The sequence below is a fragment of the Syngnathus floridae genome, chromosome 12 (assembly GCF_059516105.1).
Source record: "Syngnathus floridae isolate MCC-2025c chromosome 12, RoL_Sflo_1.0, whole genome shotgun sequence".
In the NCBI taxonomy this organism is placed as follows: domain Eukaryota; kingdom Metazoa; phylum Chordata; class Actinopteri; order Syngnathiformes; family Syngnathidae; genus Syngnathus; species Syngnathus floridae.
Window position 1 is genome coordinate 8,341,253 of NC_142424.1, and position 19,450 is coordinate 8,360,702.

At 39.0% G+C, this 19,450-nt stretch overlaps 2 protein-coding genes across 3 annotated transcripts; both read left to right on the forward strand.

The window, feature by feature from the left end:
• The first annotated feature begins 1,304 nt into the window (after nucleotides 1–1,304).
• tmc2a (transmembrane channel-like 2a) lies at nucleotides 1,305–13,907 on the forward strand. 2 transcript variants are annotated; one of them, XM_088392195.1, is made up of 20 exons: nucleotides 1,305–1,400; nucleotides 1,705–1,746; nucleotides 1,828–2,230; nucleotides 2,303–2,458; nucleotides 2,685–2,775; nucleotides 2,908–2,989; nucleotides 3,167–3,273; nucleotides 3,587–3,685; nucleotides 3,787–3,929; nucleotides 6,782–6,929; nucleotides 7,020–7,208; nucleotides 7,361–7,540; nucleotides 7,640–7,798; nucleotides 8,556–8,684; nucleotides 11,498–11,565; nucleotides 11,934–12,173; nucleotides 12,264–12,389; nucleotides 12,481–12,559; nucleotides 12,822–12,942; nucleotides 13,165–13,907. In XM_088392195.1, exons 1-20 carry the CDS (start codon nucleotides 1,367–1,369, stop codon nucleotides 13,368–13,370), a joined length of 2,802 nt encoding a protein of 933 aa, XP_088248321.1. In that variant the 5' UTR covers nucleotides 1,305–1,366; the 3' UTR covers nucleotides 13,371–13,907. The 2 variants fall into 2 exon arrangements, with proteins under 2 accessions (XP_088248321.1, XP_088248320.1); XM_088392194.1 differs by having other exon boundaries at nucleotides 7,361–7,798.
• A 506-nt stretch (nucleotides 13,908–14,413) lies between these two features.
• LOC148389944 (annexin A1-like) lies at nucleotides 14,414–19,450 on the forward strand. Its single transcript, XM_088392193.1, has 12 exons — nucleotides 14,414–14,546; nucleotides 14,624–14,712; nucleotides 14,804–14,909; nucleotides 15,681–15,775; nucleotides 15,883–15,996; nucleotides 16,205–16,295; nucleotides 16,785–16,921; nucleotides 17,000–17,093; nucleotides 17,318–17,413; nucleotides 18,517–18,575; nucleotides 18,680–18,802; nucleotides 18,887–19,450. Exons 2-12 carry the CDS (start codon nucleotides 14,644–14,646, stop codon nucleotides 18,941–18,943), a joined length of 1,041 nt encoding a protein of 346 aa, XP_088248319.1. The 5' UTR covers nucleotides 14,414–14,546; nucleotides 14,624–14,643; the 3' UTR covers nucleotides 18,944–19,450.

Consider the following 19,450-nt stretch of genomic DNA (forward strand, 5'->3'; position numbering starts at 1 on the left):
ATTGTTTGGTGCCAATATGGACCAATATTTGGAACTATTTGTAATTCCCTACCCTGACTAAGACCCCAGTAACAGCTGAAGAAAATCAGAACTTATTGTAAATAGATTTTGAGTTGACTTGCTGTTTACCTGTGACATGCGTAATTTAACCGATTCTCCACCAGGTGTAGGTGTTACAACATCCAGTTACGCTGATTAAGCAGATGCTCATTAAGTGTCTTTATTACACCAGGTCTGCATGAGAGAGGAAATTGGATCCCTTGCAGAGAACGTCCATGGCCGTGGGTCACGTTTCCACACCGAGCTCTATTACCTCACAATGAAACCGCATATTTGGATGCACTAAGTATCCAAGTCCAAGTGCCCTTTTTCATCAGTGTTTTACACATTGAGACATCGTAAATAACTGCACCATAATGTGTGAATGCAATTGTGTAGACGTATAAATAAAAACAGAACTAGTTATTTGACCATTGTGCTATTTAACAGGCATAAAGCTACATATCGACCCGTATTATTATCTCTCGAATTGGAAAATCTTTTTCTATCTTTAAAAAAAAAAAAATCTTGTTAACTACTGTTTAATATTTTATGTCAAAATTATTCCTGTAAAAAAAGGCTGCTCGTTTTGTTGTTTGAATAAGACACAGGACTACTTGGCCCACACCTTCAATGTAGGAAAAGGCATCCTCGAGTATAAATTTTAGATGTGAAAAATGATCTTGTATTGTTCACTGTGATGTTTCTCTGCCTGTTATACTCTGATTCAGGTTGACTAACTTCATACCCATTGAAGTTTGTCCATTAACCATCAGGGATAAAAGGTGAGGTATTTACTGTTTAGTTTCAAGTCTCTGCATTTAGAAATCTAAACCGTCATTAATTCTTAAAACTGTCTGGCTGTTGCTCGTGTGTTTTTGCGTGTGTGTGAGAGTGTAGTCTAGGATAAGTGAGAGTCTGTGCAGCACTTAAGATAATGGGCTGTTTTGGTCCTTTAGGCAAATGGAATATAATCATAAGATTTCAATGGTGTCTCACCAATGAATGGTGGTTTACTTTGACTCACACCTATGACTCACACCTTTGTAATAGTACATCTGGGTGGAAATAAAATAATCTGAAGGGGAAAAAAAACAATTTTGCCATTTGCTACGTATGTCACATTGGATGAATATGGAAATACTTGCGTCTTAATCGCACACATCCAGGAACACCTGAGCAGATCACATGCTGCTGTCGTCATAGTGACGGCATTGTGAGATACCCGAGTTGCATATTGGCGCAGCGCCGAGCTGGCGGAGAATTAAACGGCTGCAGGGAGGAAGCCTCTGTAAAGGACACAGACAGCCGTTGGTTTTAATTCATCATGCCGAGAAAAAAGGATTTGTCAACAGATGAAGGTGAGATGGATGGATGGATGGATGAATGTGAACATTTCTGCTCTTAGAATGTCATCTGATGTTATAAACTGTGAAGAACTCCACTTTAACATTCCTTCAACTTGACACAATTTCATGCTGGGATTTTTTTCTCCCTTTATGCACAATCTAGTTAACTCTACCACGGGACTATTTTAAGAGTATTGTTTAAGAGAAAACTGTCACACACTTGTAAAAATATCTCAACAAACTTCATCTCACACATGAAGCTTTTAAAAGGCAATTATGTCAACTAAAGGTTGTCCGTGTTGTCTTTATCACACAGTTGAGATTGATATGGAAGATGATGGCAGTGACAGTGATGATGGTAAGTTAGTAACATTTCATGGTCGTATAATGTACACAAGTCTAAAATCGATTGACTCTGTACATCTCATCGACTCAATAGACGGTGCCAGCCGGAGACGAGGCAACAGGAGACAAGCAGCTGGAAGACCGGCTGCAAAGGGAAGAGCCCGTGGCAAAAAAACAGCCGATGAGGAAGAGGAAAGTGAGGCTCCTAGGCCAAGAAGGGGGCCAAGTGCAAAGAAACCAACCAAAAAACGCAGAGATGAGGATGATGAGGATGATGAAAGTGAATACGAAGGCCCCAAGAAGAAGAAGCGAGGGGGAGCTGCCACTAAGAAAAAAGGAGGAAAAACCTTGGACAGTGATGAGGACAGTGATGAGCAGAAGGGGAAGAAGGGGAAAAAGAGAGGAGGAAGGAAAGGAGTAAAAGAGGAGGATGACAGTAAAGGCAAGAAGGGAGATGGCAAAGGAAAAGACAAAAAGAAGAAGAAGAAAGACGAAAGGTAGGATCTATCTATCGTAAGAATCCAAGAATAATCGTCACTTGCCGCCTCTTTGTGCCCACCTATCCCCAGTTCATCTGACTCCACTTCAAGCTCCGATGAGGATGAGGAATCCCTGTCCGAGGGAGAGATGGCCCTTTTGATGGAGGAGGTGGAAGAAAAGAAGAAGCTGATATCAACCATCAGGAACAAACCATGGAGGATGAAGAGGCGGCTCACACACCTAAAGTAATGTTCAATTGGAGGTCATGACAATACTTCAGTTTTTGGAATTGTTTCTCAATTTTAAATTTTTTCCACACACCTTGATGAAATTTGACCTTTTTATTTCCAATGTTCCTGTTTAGTTGATTTGCCTTCACCCAATTGTTTTGTAATGGCATGCAATAGCTAGCAAGGCCCAAAGACAAACTTATTAGTACCCGACTTTTATATCCTCTGTGTGTTTTTGCAGGGAAGCTCAAGAGTTTGTGGATAAGTTTGAAGGAGCTCTCGGCAAAGGAAAAGGCAGGAAGTGGTATGCCTACAAAGTCATGATGACAAAGGTTTGGAAACAAAATAATTTCTGTAGGCCCTTGTTTGTACACATATATATATATATATATATATATATATATATATATATATATATATATATATATATATATATATATATATATATATTTTTTTTTTTTAAGAAATGGATTAAGTTCCAGAGGGATTTTGAAAACTTCAAAACAGCCTGTATTCCCTGGGAGAGGAAGATCAAAGAAGTGGAAAGTGAGTTGTGGTTAATCCTGATTGATTGATTGATTGATTGATTGATTGATCGATCGATCGATCGATCGATCGGTCGGTTGGTTGGTTGATTGAAACTTTATTGATCTCACTTTGCTTCTAAACAGCTTAACAGTGACTGCTTGTGTACAGATAGTAAACTCTTTTCATTTTCCTCAGGTCACTTTGGTTCATCTGTAGCTTCTTACTTCATCTTCCTTCGCTGGATGTACGGGATGAACCTTGTTATGTTTGGTTTCACTTTCGGCCTGGTGGTTATTCCTGAGGTGAAGTTGTAATAGCTATCGTTCATACTATACAAGCACAGTTTGAGTACCACGACAGTAGTGTATCGAAAAGTCATCTGTACAGAACGGCGACTGCGGCAACTGCGAGACAGGAAATAATCAAATTCCTCTAATATCGCCCCATTTCATTTTCATGATTTTTATTTAATTTATGTACTGATCTACAAATATTGTATTTTCCTCATCTAGCACAGTGATAGAAGGAATAAGTGTGACACTAACCCTCAAGTGTAGATTTATATTTATCATCATTTATTTATATTTTTAGTATGTTTCCTCCTTCATAATGCAGGTTTTGATGGGCCTTCCATATGGGTCCATTCCCAGGAAGACTGTTCCTCGAGCAGAACAGGCAACTGCTCAAGACTACTCTGTCCTCATGGATTTCAATGTAAGTTTGAGATATGAAGATACTGTCGTTAATTTCCGAAAGCATCATCTCTAAAATCAAAGCAGACAGATCTGTAAGGAACTAATTTTTCCCCCCCTTAGGGATACTGCAAGTATTCCGTCCTGTTTTATGGCTACTATAACAGCCAGAGGACCATCGGCTTGCTTAAGTTTAGGCTGCCTCTCGCCTACCTCATGGTCGGGATTGGAACATTTGGCTACAGTTTGATGGTTGTGATCCGCACGTGAGTCATGAGAAGTCGGATTTGAGATAAACCAGAGATGAGACCAATTGTTTTGCTATCACATAATTCACTGCAGGTGCCAAAATTAAAACATACTTATTAAATTAATTTGCTCAGATTTTGATAATCAAGTAATCATTGAGAGGCTTTTTTAACAAAACATTGTTCAAATCTTCTCCCCAATGTTATAATTCTCTGATTTATCTCATCCTTCTTGAAAGCAGACTAATTTATCATTTGTGTTTAATCAAAATAACACATCTTTTATTTTAGAAAACAATTAACCATCAAGCCTACCTGTGTGATATTGCTGTTGTTTAGTTGTTTTTATCCACTAAATAATACCAGCATAATAAACCCAATATCCATCCATCCATCCCTCCCTCCCTCCATCCCTCCATCCATCCATCCATCCATCCATCCATCCATCCATCCATCCATCCATCCATCCATCCATCCATCCATCCATCCATCCATCCATCCATCCATCCATCCATCCATCCATCCATCCATCCATCCATCCATCCATCCATCCATCCTCTGCTTCCACTTATCTGGGGTCGGGTCGCAGGAGCAGCAGCTTTAGGAGGGACGCCCAGACTTCCCTCTCTCCAGTCACTTTGTCCAGCTCATCCCGGGGGATCCCAAGACGTTCCCAGGCCAGCCGAGAGACATCGTTTCTCCAGCGCGTTCTGGGTTGTCTTCGGGGTCTCCTGCCGGTGGGACATGCCCGGAACACCTCTCCAGAGAGGTGTCCAGGAGGCATCCTGATGATGCCCGAGCCACCTCATCTGGCTGCTCTCAACGTGGAGGAGCAGCGGCTCTACTCCGAGTCCCTCCCAGATGACCGAGCTTCTCACCCTATATCTAAGTGATCCTAGACACCCTGCGGAGGAAACTCATTTCGGCTGCTTGTATCCGGGATCTTGTTCTTATGGTCACGACCCTTAGCTCGTGACCATAAGTGAGGGTAGGAGCGTAGACAATAAAGCTGACTTTGACTTTGACTTTGACTTTGACTTTGAGCTCAACCGGTAAATTGAGAGCTTTGCCTTTTGGCTCAGGTCTCTCTTCATCACGATGGACCGGTACCGAGTCCGCATCACAGCAGATGCTATACCGATCCACCTGTCGATCTCACGCTCCATCCTGCGCTCGCTCATGAACAAGACCCCAAGATACTTGAACTCCTCCACTTGGGGCAGGATCTCATCCCCGATCCGGAGAAGACATTCCGCCCTTTTCCGACTGAGGACCATGGTCTCAGATTTGGATGTGCTGATGCTTCACACTTGGCTGCAAACTGCTCCAGTGAGAGCTGGAGATCATGGCTTGAGAAAGCCAACAGCACCACGTCGTCTGCAAAAACCTGAGATGTAATGCTGATGTCCCCAAACCAGACACCTTCAATGCCTCAGCCGCGCCTAGAAATTCTGTCCATAAAAGTTATGAACAGAATCACTGACAAAGGGCAGCCTTGGCTGAGTCCAACCCTCACTGGGAACGAATACGAATGACTGCCGAAAATGCAGACCAAACTTTGGCATCGATGATACAGGGTCCGAACCACCCATATCAGTTGGTTCGGCGCCCCGTACTCCCGAAGCACCCCTCACAGAACTCCCTGAGGGACACGCTCTAAAGCCTTCTCCAAGTCCACAAAACACAAGTGGACTGGTTGAACGAACTCCCATGCACCCTCGAGGATCCTGCCGGGGGTATAGAGCTGGTCCACTGTTCCATGGCCAGGATAAAAAACACACTGTTCCTCCTGAATCCAAGATTCGACCTCCCGACGGACCCTCCTCTCCAGCACCCCTGAATAGACCTTACCAGGGAAGGTGAGGAGTGTGATTCCTCAAAAAGCCAATATAATATGACAAGACAAGACAAGACAATATATATAATATAATATAATATAATATAATATAATATAATATAATATAATATAATATAATATAATATAATATAATATAATATAATATAATATAATATAATATAATATAATATAATATAATATAATATAATATAATATAATATGATATAATATGATATAATATGATATAATATAATAATGGAGCAAAACATCAATGAAGGGTGGCTCCCGGCTGATGACCCTACAGTTACCCCGTTGGCACCGTCAGAGGTGCGTCAGGCGGAAACCCCGTGCAGGTAGTTCTTACCTGTGCTTTCCAACTAGATAAACAAAAATAATTGGTTAATAAATAGTCATTAGGCAGCTCGGTGGCGCACTGGGTAGCACGTCCGCCTCACAGTTAGGAGGGTGCAGTTTCGATTCCACCTCCGGCCCTCCCTGTGTGGAGTTTGCATGTTCTCCCCGGGCCCGCGTGGGTTTTATCCGGGCACTCCGGTTTCCTCCCACATTCCAAAGACATGCTTGGTAGGCCGATTGGAGACTCCAAATTGTCCCTAGGTGTGAGTGTGAGTGCGAATGGTTGTTTGTCTCTGTGTGCCCTGCGATTGGCTGGCAACCGGTTCAGGGTGTCCCCCGCCTACTGCCCGATGACGGCTGGGATAGGCTCCAGCACGCCCGCGACCCCCGTGGGGACTGAGCGGTTCAGAAAATGGATGGATGGATAAATAGTAATTGGGGAAATTTTATTTTTTAACGCGATTAAAATTGTATCTGATTATTCAATTAATAATTTATATATAATTTATAATTTATATATGTATATAGATCAATGCATGAAATAATAGATTCTGAAAATATTTGATAATGAAAGTCCTATAATTCAAAGTACATTACAGAGACCGGTTTTGATAAGTCATTTTTCCTCACAAACATATGACATGTTTGTGAGGAAACATTTATTAGTTTCTCCCGTCAGAATGGCAAAAAATGCAGACCTCGGTGGCGGTGATGGAGAAGATGGAGAGTTCACTTTTGCCTGGAAGATGTTCACCAGCTGGGATTATCTCATTGGAAACGCGGAGACTGCAGACAACAAGTATGCATCCATCACCACCAGCTTCAAGGTAACCACAGAAAGGTCGTTTGACGAATGTAATAGGCAACATAAACAAACTACATGTGACTGCTTATCTGCTGATCCTGTGCAAGATCAGGAGTCCATTGTGGATGAGCAAGAAAACCAGAAGGATGAGAACATTCATCTGAGGAGGTTCCTCAGGGTCCTAGCTAACGTACTCATCACCTGCAGCCTCGGGGGAAGCGGATACCTCATCTACTTTGTGGTGAAGAGGTCTCAGGAGTTTGCCAACAGAAATGATCTCAGCTGGTATGAGAAAAATGAGGTAATGGTGAGAATAACTGTTCGACACACACACACACGCGCATGCACACATACAAGCACAAACACACATACAGTAGCCTACTAGTACTACGACGCACCATCGACATCTAAAGCTAATCGTGACAACAACGAAATACTTTTTGTTTTCTCCAGTTGGAGATCATCATGTCTCTGTTGGGACTTCTGTGTCCTCCTCTTTTTGAGACTATTGCTGAGCTAGAGGACTACCATCCTCGCATCGCCCTCAAGTGGCAGCTAGGACGCATCTTTGCTCTTTTACTGGGAAACCTCTACACGTTCCTGTTTGCCCTCTTCGATGAGGTCAACACCAAGGTGTGTGTGCTCATCTTTACCCGGCATTCCTCAGCAGTCACATTTCTTCTCAAACAGCTCCAACGTTATTTCATCTCACTTATCCCATCTCACCATCAGCTTGAAGAAGAGCAGTCCATAAAGAATGCCACTATATTGGCTCTGAAGGAATATTACGCCAATTACACACGCCTGGTCAATGACACCGAAGCCACCCCACCCCCAATGAACCCCGCTGATGTGATCAGAGGACCATGCTGGGAGACCGCTGTTGGCATAGTAAGGATCCATACTTTTTTCATTCAAACTGAATGTACATTATAAAGATTATACACGATTAAATAACTCGACTGCATGTATTCGGGTCTGCTATCTGTAAGTGTGGAACTAACAAACTTTTATACCGTTATGGGTTTAAAGAGAATCGATAAATTCTGATGGTACATTTTTCTTCTATTCACTTAACTAATTAAGGCATCAATTCTGTTTTTTTTCCAGAGATTGTACAGGCTGGTTTAATTGGAAAGTTGCCTAGAAATCCTTCCACTGTCAATAAAACATTAAAATTAGCATCCGGTTAAAATAGAGAAGTACTTTGAGCACGTTTTTAAATATCTCAAAAACTAGTAGGCTATTAAAATGTGCCTGATATATTCTGAAAGCTTGCAATCTCAAGTTTTTTTTCAAAGATGTTTAATGTGAGCACTGTTGGTCACATGAGATGACACATCATTCAGTTTATGCAAATGCAAAGACACAAAGCGCCTTTTCTGGTTGAGTGAATGCCATAACTGGATCTGAAAAAATCATTAGCATTACAATTATCTTAATATAAATTTAAGTTTAAAATAATACCTGTGTCACCATTCTTAGTTCAGCAGATATGAGGACTTGAATTGTGCCCTGCATATCAAATGACATGCCATAAAGAATTTTACGAAAGCATGACATAATGTGTAGAATTCTCATCAGAAGTAAACATTATGTATATGTTGTTAGTTTCTATTCTTCATTTAAAAAAATACTTATGTTGTAGGAATTTGTGAAGCTGACCGTGTCGGACATTCAAGTCACCTACCTCACCATCCTGATCGGTGATTTCGCCAGAGCTGTCATTGTGCGTTTCCTCAACTACTGCTGGTGCTGGGACCTGGAAGCCGGATTTGTAAGTCTCAATACTCGAATTTAGAAGTGGTCCACAACAACCTTGTTGGTTAAATACAATAGCTTTGAGGGCATACTTTGACTGAAACTGCATTACAATGCTAAGAATTTGACAATTTTCTCTATTTCGCTTCAGAAGTAAATAGTTTTACTATACATTGTTGATTTTGTACATAAATTGACCAGTGGAAATGTAAAAAATATTATCAAATATTTGGCAATACTGTATGTAGGAGAGTTTGACTGACGCATGTGGTAGGCATTATATTATATATATTATATATATACACATGTAGTAGGCCTTATATTATATATATTATTATATTTATATATATATATATATATATATATATATATATATATATATATATATATATATATATATATATATATATATATATATATATATATATATATATATGGCATGCCGTTCAGGAAATTAATATTTGAATATATTGAATGAATCTTGAATATATTGAATGAACTTCGGAATATATTGAATGAACCTTGAATATATTGAATGAACTTCGGAATATATTGAATGAACTTCGGAATATATTGAATGAACCTTGAATATATTGAATGAACTTCGGAATATATTGAATGAATTTCGGAATATATTGAATGAACTTCGGAATATATTGAATGAACCTTGAATATATTGAATGAACCTTGAATATATTGAATGAACTTCGGATTATATTGAATGAACCTTGAATATATTGAATGAACCTTGAATATATTGAATGAACTTCGGAATATATTGAATGAACCTTGAATATATTGAATGAACCTTGAATATATTGAATGAATTTCGGAATATATTGAATGAACTTCAGAATATATTGAATGAACTTCGGAATATATTGAATGAACCTTGAATATATTGAACGAACCTTGAATATATTGAATGAACTTCAGAATTTATTGAATGAATTTCGGAATATATTGAATGAACTTCGGAATATATTGAATGAATTTCGGAATATATTGAATGAAACTTGACTGACGTCATCATTGCCGCCATCTTGCACATGCATTTTGTTGCTGCCGCAATTATGAACCAGTCAGCTCGCAATATCGTGTCAGCTATTCTTAGCAATGATGACATTGTCAATGCACTGGCGAGTGCTTGTACCACCCAAAATCCCCCGGAGACACATGCCCAGCAATATCATGCTTTGGACGAAGAAGTCCAGGCTGCTTTTAATCGGGGCGGTTTAATGTCAGACAATATTTTCACGGACCATATTCACGGCTCAACGTGCGGTTTAAATTAACCCTACCTATTCTTACTTCTTCTGTCTTGGGCCCTTTCTAGTGAACGGGCGTAGATTGTTGTGGGGCACTGCTGTGAGGTCGATGGCAAACTGAGGTTGCGATGATTAACAGAAGCCTGGTCTGTTGTGCGCCCAGGTCTGCCCCGATTAAAAGCAGCCTGGATTTCTTCGTCCAAAGTATTATATTGCTGGGCATGTGTCTCCGGGGGATTTTGGGTGGTACAAGCACTCGCCAGTGCATTGACAATTTCATCATTGCTAAGAATAGCTGACACGATATTGCGAGCTGACTGGTTCATAATTGCGGCAGCAACGAAATGCATGTACAAGATGGCGGCAATGATGACGTCAGTCAAGTTTCATTCAATATATTCCGAAGTTCATTCAATATATTCCGAAGTTCATTCAATATATTCCGAAGTTCATTCAATATATTCAAGGTTCATTCAATATATTCCGAAGTTCATTCAATATATTCCGAAGTTCATTCAATATATTCCGAAGTTCATTCAATATATTCCGAAATTCATTCAATATATTCAAGGTTCATTCAATATATTCCGAAGTTCATTCAATATATTCCGAAGTTCATTCAATATATTCAAGGTTCATTCAATATATTCCGAAGTTCATTCAATATATTCCGAAGTTCATTCAATATATTCAAGGTTCATTCAATATATTCCGAAGTTCATTCAATATATTCCGAAGTTCATTCAATATATTCCGAAATTCATTCAATATATTCTGAAGTTCATTCAATATATTCAAGGTTCGTTCAATATATTCAAGGTTCATTCAATATATTCCGAAATTCATTCAATATATTCAAGGTTCATTCAATATATTCCAATGTTCATTCAATATATTCAAGGTTCATTCAATATATTCCAATGTTCATTCAATATATTCAAGGTTCATTCAATATATTCCGAAATTCATTCAATATATTCCGAAATTCATTCAATATATTCAAGGTTCATTCAATATATTCCGAAGTTCATTCAATATATTCAAGGTTCATTCAATATATTCCGAAGTTCATTCAATATATTCAAGGTTCATTCAATATATTCAAGGTTCATTCAATATATTCCGAAGTTCATTCAATATATTCAAGTTTCATTCAATATATTCCGAAGTTCATTCAATATATTCAAGGTTCATTCAATATATTCCGAAGTTCATTCAATATATTCAAGGTTCATTCAATATATTCAAATATTAATTTCCTGAACGGCATGCTATATATATATATATATATATATATATATATATATATATATATATATATATATATATATATATATATATATATATATATATATATATATATATATATTATTGCATCTGGGCCTCAGAATATTTTCTGGGTTTTCTTTTGTAAAACTGTGTTCTTGAAAATTTTTGAATAATAATGATAATAATTGCACTTTACCATTAAAAACACATTTTAATTTAAAGAGCTTCTACATAGTACTGGTTAACCATGACAGAACTCTTCGTACTTAATTACAGTCTTGTTTCATTCCAGCCGTCATATGGAGAGTTTGACATCAGTGGTAATGTCTTGGGACTTGTCTTCAATCAAGGAATGATCTGGTATGGACTTTTTCTGACCCTGCGTATTCTGGAGTATAATCTAATATGATATGCAATGACAATAATTATTTGTGAGTTGGTTGTGGTGAGTGTGAATGGCCTTAATATATGGCTCCATGATTACACCTCATTAACATCTACACAAATTAATTGGATTGGATTTAGGTGAACTGTATACATTTGGCATACAGAAGTGACCCCAACGAACCAGTGAATCAGTCTTGGCAGTGACCTTGGTAAACTCCTGTCTTGGAGAGTTCATATACTGTTCACAACAGTGGCAGGGGCCGAATTTCACAAAGTGTTTTCATTTCCACGGTGGCCCTAGTTTGGATGCATTTAATTGACTTCATTTGGGAATGTTTTAGGATGGGGGCGTTTTATGCTCCCGGACTGGTTGGCATCAACGTACTCCGCCTGCTGACGTCCATGTACTATCAGTGTTGGGCCGTCATGGCTACCAATGTCCCTCATGAGCGAGTCTTCAAGGCTTCCAAATCCAACAACTTCTACATGGGTCTGCTGCTCCTCATCCTTTTCCTTAGTTTGTTGCCTGTGGTCTACACCATCATGACACTCCCACCCTCATTTGATTGTGGACCCTTCAGGTAACACTGCCAGAAAATAAAAACACATAAGCTTGGAATATGAGCTTGTGGATTTTTCATGTACTATATTGAGGCGTTTGATTTTTGAAGTGGGAAAGCAAAAATGTTTGATGTGATCATTGAGACGATCGACCTGGACCTGCCGGCCTTTATCGGGACGCTGTTTGGCTATGTAGCCAACCCAGGCCTCATCATACCAGCTGTTTTGCTCATGGTGTGAGTACAGAAGCCCTAAAAGCTTGAGAAAAAAATACCTTTGCTATACTGTCACTGCTGAGGAGTACCAAGAATTTATTTTTCTCTGCAGCCTTGCCATCTACTATTTGAACTCTGTTTCGGAAGCGTACAAAAACTCCAACTTAGATCTGAAGAAGAAGATGCAGATGGTGGGTGGAGAAAATTATAGGAAACACATTAAATCTTGTTATATCTAAATAAATATATTTTAAAAATGAAATGCTATTCAACAATATGACTAACACCAGCACCATTAAGAGAAGGCAACACAATAACAGGAAAAGAATAGCATGAAGGAGCAATTGAACACAAAAATCATAAGATTAGTTTGGTTCAAGTTCAACTTTATATCACACGGCCCTTTTGCTTTGATTCAACTATTTTCTGTTATGATCCACACCTCTCTCCGAGGCTCGCGATGAAGAAAAGAACCGGAGGAACAACACAGACAGCACCAACGAGGTTATGAAAGACTTGGAGGACCTGCTGCCAAACCGCTCTCTGGCGCCTCCTGCTCCACCACCAGAGCCTGGTCAGTCAACATTTTAATGTCGGTAATTAATTTTCATCAGTAACAAACATGTGCTAACTACTAAATGTATTTTGTTACTGGCAATATTGTATCAGTTTACTGCTGTACCTGTAAAGTTAAACTGTAAATATCTCAATTAACTCAAAGGTTTTTCAAAAAGAAACGTGTACAATTAGTTTCCGCATTGTGGAAATGAAATGTCAATGGGTCATTGTTAAACAGAAAAAAAGACATCAGATCCAAAGCCAATGAAGACAAAACCCGGGGCAGCTGGGAAAGGTGTTCACCTTCAGAAAGATGTTGCACTTGCAACATCCAATCCTGACACTCGAAGGCCAGTAGTTCGACCGCCTGGACCAAGAGGACCCGGCCCAATATCCGGTCCTGGGCGAGGGCGGGGCCGTGGAAGAGGACCCCCTCCAAGATAATGACATGACCAGTTGATACCACATGACAGGTTGTGACATAGACTATATAATTTGACTAATGCATGGCAATTAGCCCCTTTTTACTTACTTACCTGTACAAACTATTATGAAACCAGTAAAATGCATCTCATTTATTTAAAATATGCACTGCTTACATTCAATAAAAAACACAGGAAGTGTTTTTTATACATGGCTTTGTTGGATTTATTTGCGAGAGCCTTTCAGTAAAATTAGCTCTGCTTGGTGTCATGTGTGTATGATTCCTTGATATAATTTTAATGAATTTGTAAAATGAAATGGTTTTCTATTGCGTAACGGTGTTGGTATTTGTATTGTATTTTATATTGCAATTTGTAACCCCTTACGGAGTATGTAGAAGAAAAACAGAGCAGAAATAGACAAATGTGAGGGGAGCAAATAAGTATACATGGACATTATTGCTAATTTTGCATCAAAGAAGGCCAGAAGGCAGCACTTTTGAAATTATGTAATCTAATATCAACAAAAATATAAAATAAAACAACAAGAATCACCTCAGTTTTTCCCCCTATTTGTGAAATGTAAGATATTTTAAAATATTAAATTTGTCAGGATTTTTTTTTTTTTTTAAGGTTTCTCACTTTTTGGCATTCCTACATTTTGATTAGGAGCATTCGTGCACGTCATAAAATCAAAGTGCAATAATTGCAGTGTTGTTTGGTTGTTTATTAAAAACTATAGGCTGTAATTGTATGTTCGCCCCTTTAAATTCACTGACTACAGACAGAGGAGAAAAATGTTGCTGATCAGGTTTAGCCACATGAGAAAACAGCACATTGATGGTTGTTTCAGATCAGCATTTACTGGCAAGAATATTGTTTTTGTTTGTTTTTCTGAGTTACTACTGCTTCCTGTAGTTTATGCATGTTTGCTTAAATTATGCAGTTTGGCTAAAGGGTGAAGCATTTATTTACAATATAAGCCTGTACAGAAGTCACCCAACCAGTCAGGGATACAGAACCAATTGATTGCTGGGTGCGGTGTGTGAGGCAGTAGACGATTGGTTCATCTTGTTCAGGTGACAGGAAGGTCTGGCAGATTTTTTTCTGCATAATCATCATCTGATGGGTGGAGCTCCTTCAAAACTCTCACACCTCAAATCTACAGGTACAGTGTAGACTGCATTTAATACCACAGGTAAGTTTCTCGGATCTTTAACCATCAAGAAGAAATGATCTTCCTTCATTCAATCAAATTCTTTCTTTTTTTTCCAGATCAATTTTGATCATCAAAAATGTCTTTCTTCAAGGATTTTTTCAAAAATATCATTCATGACAGAAACCCCGAGGAAGATAATATTAAAGTAAGTATCAGATGTTCTGCAATGGACATGCTGAACTCAGTGACTGACTTGCAACTGGGGAAAACAAAGATTTTTGCGCCATTTCTTTAAGGTTAAAGGAAAAGTGACGCCTGTGTTTTACGGAACAGTGGCCCCATACCCAAATTTCAGTGCAAGCAAAGATGCTGCAGTTCTGCAGAGCGCCATTGAAAGTAAAGGTATGTGGGGTAACTTCTGAGTCTGAACATTTTATTACAATTGAACAATAGGCCACAATGCAAAGGGCGTAAAAAATACTCCCGCTCGTTTATTGTCTTAATTAAACAGACAGCTCATTAAGGGTGGGTCAAATTTGAGTTCCTTCCACTCGCAATCATTCTAATTTTCAGCAGAAGGTGATTTAATACGGCCTTGAAAGAGCAATGCATGTGCTGAAGTCTGGAAAAAAAGATCTAAAATCCCACTTTGATATGGGCTCGGTACCTATATCAATGGAAATGATCCAATTAAAACTAAAAATTGCAAAGCATTTTTTATTCCATGCATTCTAAATTGCCCAAACAATTCACACAAAAAGTAATGATCTGCATTCTTGATCAAAAGTGGATTTTTCTGCTTTTTATTAACAAATAACTGATCTAATGGGAAAAAAATTGTAAAAAAAATCATTGCATTCACATCTTGGGATTGTTGTATGTCACTGTGGAGATTTTATGCACAAATAGGAAAACTGGTTATATAATCTAACAAAATAATTGCTTAGGTTATTAACACAAAATTAGTTTTCAAAATATAAATACGCTTGTAAAAAACATTTTTTTCTACAGGGGTTTCAAGGCAGATCTTTATGTATGTTTATTTTCCTTCCATTTTCTTAAAATGTTCAAATATGACTTGGACAACCATTCTGTTAGACTAACAATACGTAATTTATAGGTAACATCATCCATGCAACATAATTACAGAAAAGCAAAATTTCTCCCTTGCAGGTGTGGATGAGGATGTGATCATTTCAGTCTTGGTCAAAAGAAACAATGAACAGAGACAGAAGATTAAAGCTGTTTTTGAGGCTTCCACTGGCCAGGTAGTGTAATGTTGCTTCAAAGCATTTAGGTATAGGGATGGGCATGGAGCCCCCCCCCCCACACACACACACACACACACAATTCTTCTTTTCTTCTTATATCACAGTCGTTGAATCGTGCTCTCAAGCGTGCGCTGAGGTCCGATTTAGAGGATATCTGTCTGGCCTTATTGATGCCGCCAGCCCACTACGATGCCTACCTGATCAGAGATGCAACAAAGGTAAATATCAAATGCATTTGAGCTGAAATATTTTTTTACTCTTTAAAAAACATGGAAAAAAAAATTGTGAATATCTCGTCACATGAAAATAAAATATTTATATACTGAATGAGAGTTAATGGTATGATCGTCATATCAATAAATATTTTTCTGAAATTTAAAAATAAAATATTATATATATATACAATATTTCATTGTATTGCTACAGAGACTGGGCACTGATGAAGATGTCCTAGTGGAGGTTCTGGCAACCAGGTCAAATGAAGAGATCAGACAGTTAAAGAGAGTCTATAAAGAAGGTTTGACTTTTTGCTTCTGGAAATATTTCAAAGAAGTACGGTTGTAAAGGAAATGAGAAAATGAAGTATAAAAAGACCAAAAATACTAACATGCAGAAAAGAGAGACAGGGCAATTGGACTGCTGGTAATTTAAATGTGCATCCGATATACTGTTCCCCTTAAGGGACAGCTGTTGTACTCCTGACCAACTTTCAAATACACCACATTTTTTCTTACTTCGAATTTTTTTCAAAGTTGGCCCGACTGATATAGATTTTTCTCTGGGGTGGTGTCATCAACTCTTAAATCTATTTGCTCTTTGTTGTAATGTGTTAATTCTGTCATGTGTTGACAATTTTGAAAAAGCTACTACCAGTCGAGTAAGCGTTCGGACTGCACTTTAAAGTTGAAACATTTCCCATCCAAAGGTACCACATCCTATATTTTAACTTTAAAGATGGAAAATAAATCTCGTCGTACCCTTTTTTTTCTCAACACTTTTCCATCAGAGTACGGAGATGAACTAGAAGATGTTATCAAGGATGAAACCAAGGGTGATTTTACCAGAGCCCTTCTGGCTATGTTGAAAGCAAACAAAGATGAGAACACGAAAGTTGACATGAGTCAGGCTCAAAAGGATGCAGAGGTAAAGTTTTATAAATACCTCCTTTAAACTTTGCACGAATTCCAAGTTCATTATTCAATTTGTGTTGCGCAAATTCAGACTCTGTTTGAAGCTGGTGAGAATTCAAAAGGAATCGACGTCTCTGCTTTCATAGACATCCTGACTACACGCAGTGGACCTCAACTCTCCAAAAGTAAGTGTGTGAGACTAAAAAGCACGCGAATGCTTCAGATGCTATGCTTGACAGACCAGTTAGATATTCTTGAGTCAACAAACAGGTGGAACCACACCCGGCTTGGCGAACAGGTGGAACATGCCTCGTGGAGTGAAGAACAATGCAAATAAGCAGTTACTGAGAAGTTCACGAACAAAAACAATATTTGATGTTTGATTGCGTGCTCCCCCTTTGCCCAATAGCATTCCAGAGATACGCCTGTGTCAGTGACATGACGCTACCTAAAGCTCTGAACATAGAGCTGAAGGGGGACATTGAAGACTGCCTCCTCGACATTGGTGAGCATGCACTCAACGTCATTTTCAATTGAACAATACAGACACACACACAAAAAAATCAAGTAATGGAGAGAATTCTTGAGTTGACTGGGTTAAAAAAACATTTAAGATATGAACAGAAAGATCAACTTAAAGCCCAAATGTCAATCAGCTGTGACGGTTTGCGCACGTAGCGAATGTGGGAATTTCATCAGTGTTCTTAAAAGGTTGCAAACAGTTGCAAAATATTGCAAACTGTTTTTTCTTGTCACAAAAATGTTTGAACCTGTTCAAGGTCTCTTTGTGACTCTATTTAAACTGTTGCCGAATGTATGGGCAACTGTTTGCGGCCCTAAACAAACCCTGATGAATAATCACCATTTAATCCGTGCACAAACGCTAACCTTTGCTGTTCAGTGAAATAGTTATTGATTTTAGTCTACCAGCAGGGAAAACAACAATAATAATAATTCTAAAACGCTAGTACAGCATAACCTTTTTGGCAACTCCACTTTCAGGAGTACACTACACTACAGATGTTGATTCATATATAAGGTTCATATATTGATGTGGTAAACACACCACTTAGTGATGTCATTCAAAACAAAGAATTCGTATTTGATTAAAGGCTGGATTTAGTCTATGCTCCCTGTGTTGGTAGGGTGACCAGAAGTCCTCTTTTTCCCGGACACGTCCTACTTTTGAGACAAAAACAAAAATGTCCGGGGGAAATTCAAAATTTACCTGGGATTTAGTTCGATTGCCGTCGCGCACTCCAGCTACCCAGCCCCCGTCGGACACTACGGCGCTCTCACCTACGGACACTCCTATGCGCTAACCACTAACACCCCATGCCCACCCCGGTGCCCACTCCAATGGGCTCACCAGCAGCAACCCCCCGGCCACTCGAGCACTCTAACCACTAGGTCCTCCCCTAAAAAAGGGTGTCCTCTTTTTCAGAAACCCAAATCTGGTCACCCTTGTGTAGGCCTATATACAGTACATTATTTTTATGAAACAGTTAGAAAAAAAGCATGATCCCTCAGCTCAGAATGCTTGGCAACCCAGTGATTTATGAATGGATGCGGTCTAAAACTACCATATTTTGTCTCTTTTCTGTCAAGTGAAATGTGCATGGAGCACACCAGCATTCTTTGCTGAGAAGCTTCACCAAGCTATGGAGGTAGTATGAATGAACACAACAGTAGAATCTTAGTAGATTCTTAGCTTATGCATGACGGCCCTTTACTTGTACCATCTTGTTGGATGACTGATGTGTCCGGACAGCGCCATGGAACATGTGAAGATACACTGATTAGAGTGCTGGTGAGCCGCTCTGAGGTTGACCTGAAGAAGATCTTGGAAGAATACAGGGCCATGTATGACTCAACGCTACAGGAGGACATACTGGTAAAATCAAAGATGGAACTTATCCTGCAATCCTATTTTGCAGATAAATGATGGCCATCAAATTTCTTTTACTGTGTTTTACAGAAAGACACCAAGCATCATTTTGAGAACATCCTTCTTAAACTGTGTGGACCCCACTGAGAAACCACTTCACTGAAAGTCAGATGTCTCTCATGTTTAAATTGGTGGACATCACAATCATTACTATTTTATTTAGTTGATGTTCTCTTACTGGATGAACAGCAATCATGGTGGACACAACATAATTTCACCTGCAGCGTGTTTGATTTTTTTGCAAGTGATTTAAAAAAATAAACGTGATTAGTGGCACCACACAAAGACGCTCTGGGATAGGGTATAAATAGGAATTCCCAATTTGCTGCGAGGTGCCAGCTTCCTGTGGGTGGCCAGAGAGATGGCTGGGCCCACGGGATACTGTGTGTGGAGCGAATCGTGCGTGATCATCTGGTTTCTGTATTTTTTATGATCATCTGTGGTAAATGTGTTTTTGTGTGAGAGGGTCGATTGGTGGGGGATGTGGTTGTAGTTAGGACTACTATTCCTAGCCTGCTTAGCGATTCTCATAAGGCATTGCTGTAACGTGCTCTCCGTGTTCAGAAGTAAACAGAGCTAGAAGCAACACGTCAA

Bases quoted from the DNA above. Each gene is read 5' to 3' on its own strand.
- tmc2a (XM_088392194.1), top strand. From the start codon at position 1,367: ATGCCGAGAAAAAAGGATTTGTCAACAGATGAAG. The intron at 2,459-2,684 runs GTAATGTTCAAT...GTGTTTTTGCAG, and splicing joins AGGCGGCTCACACACCTAAA to GGAAGCTCAAGAGTTTGTGG. The intron at 12,560-12,821 runs GTGGGTGGAGAA...CCTCTCTCCGAG, and splicing joins TGAAGAAGAAGATGCAGATG to GCTCGCGATGAAGAAAAGAA.
- LOC148389944 (XM_088392193.1), top strand. From the start codon at position 14,644: ATGTCTTTCTTCAAGGATTTTTTCAAAAATATCATTCATGACAGAAAC. The intron at 16,922-16,999 runs GTAAAGTTTTAT...GCGCAAATTCAG, and splicing joins AGGCTCAAAAGGATGCAGAG to ACTCTGTTTGAAGCTGGTGA. The intron at 18,576-18,679 runs GTAGTATGAATG...GTGTCCGGACAG, and splicing joins AGCTTCACCAAGCTATGGAG to CGCCATGGAACATGTGAAGA.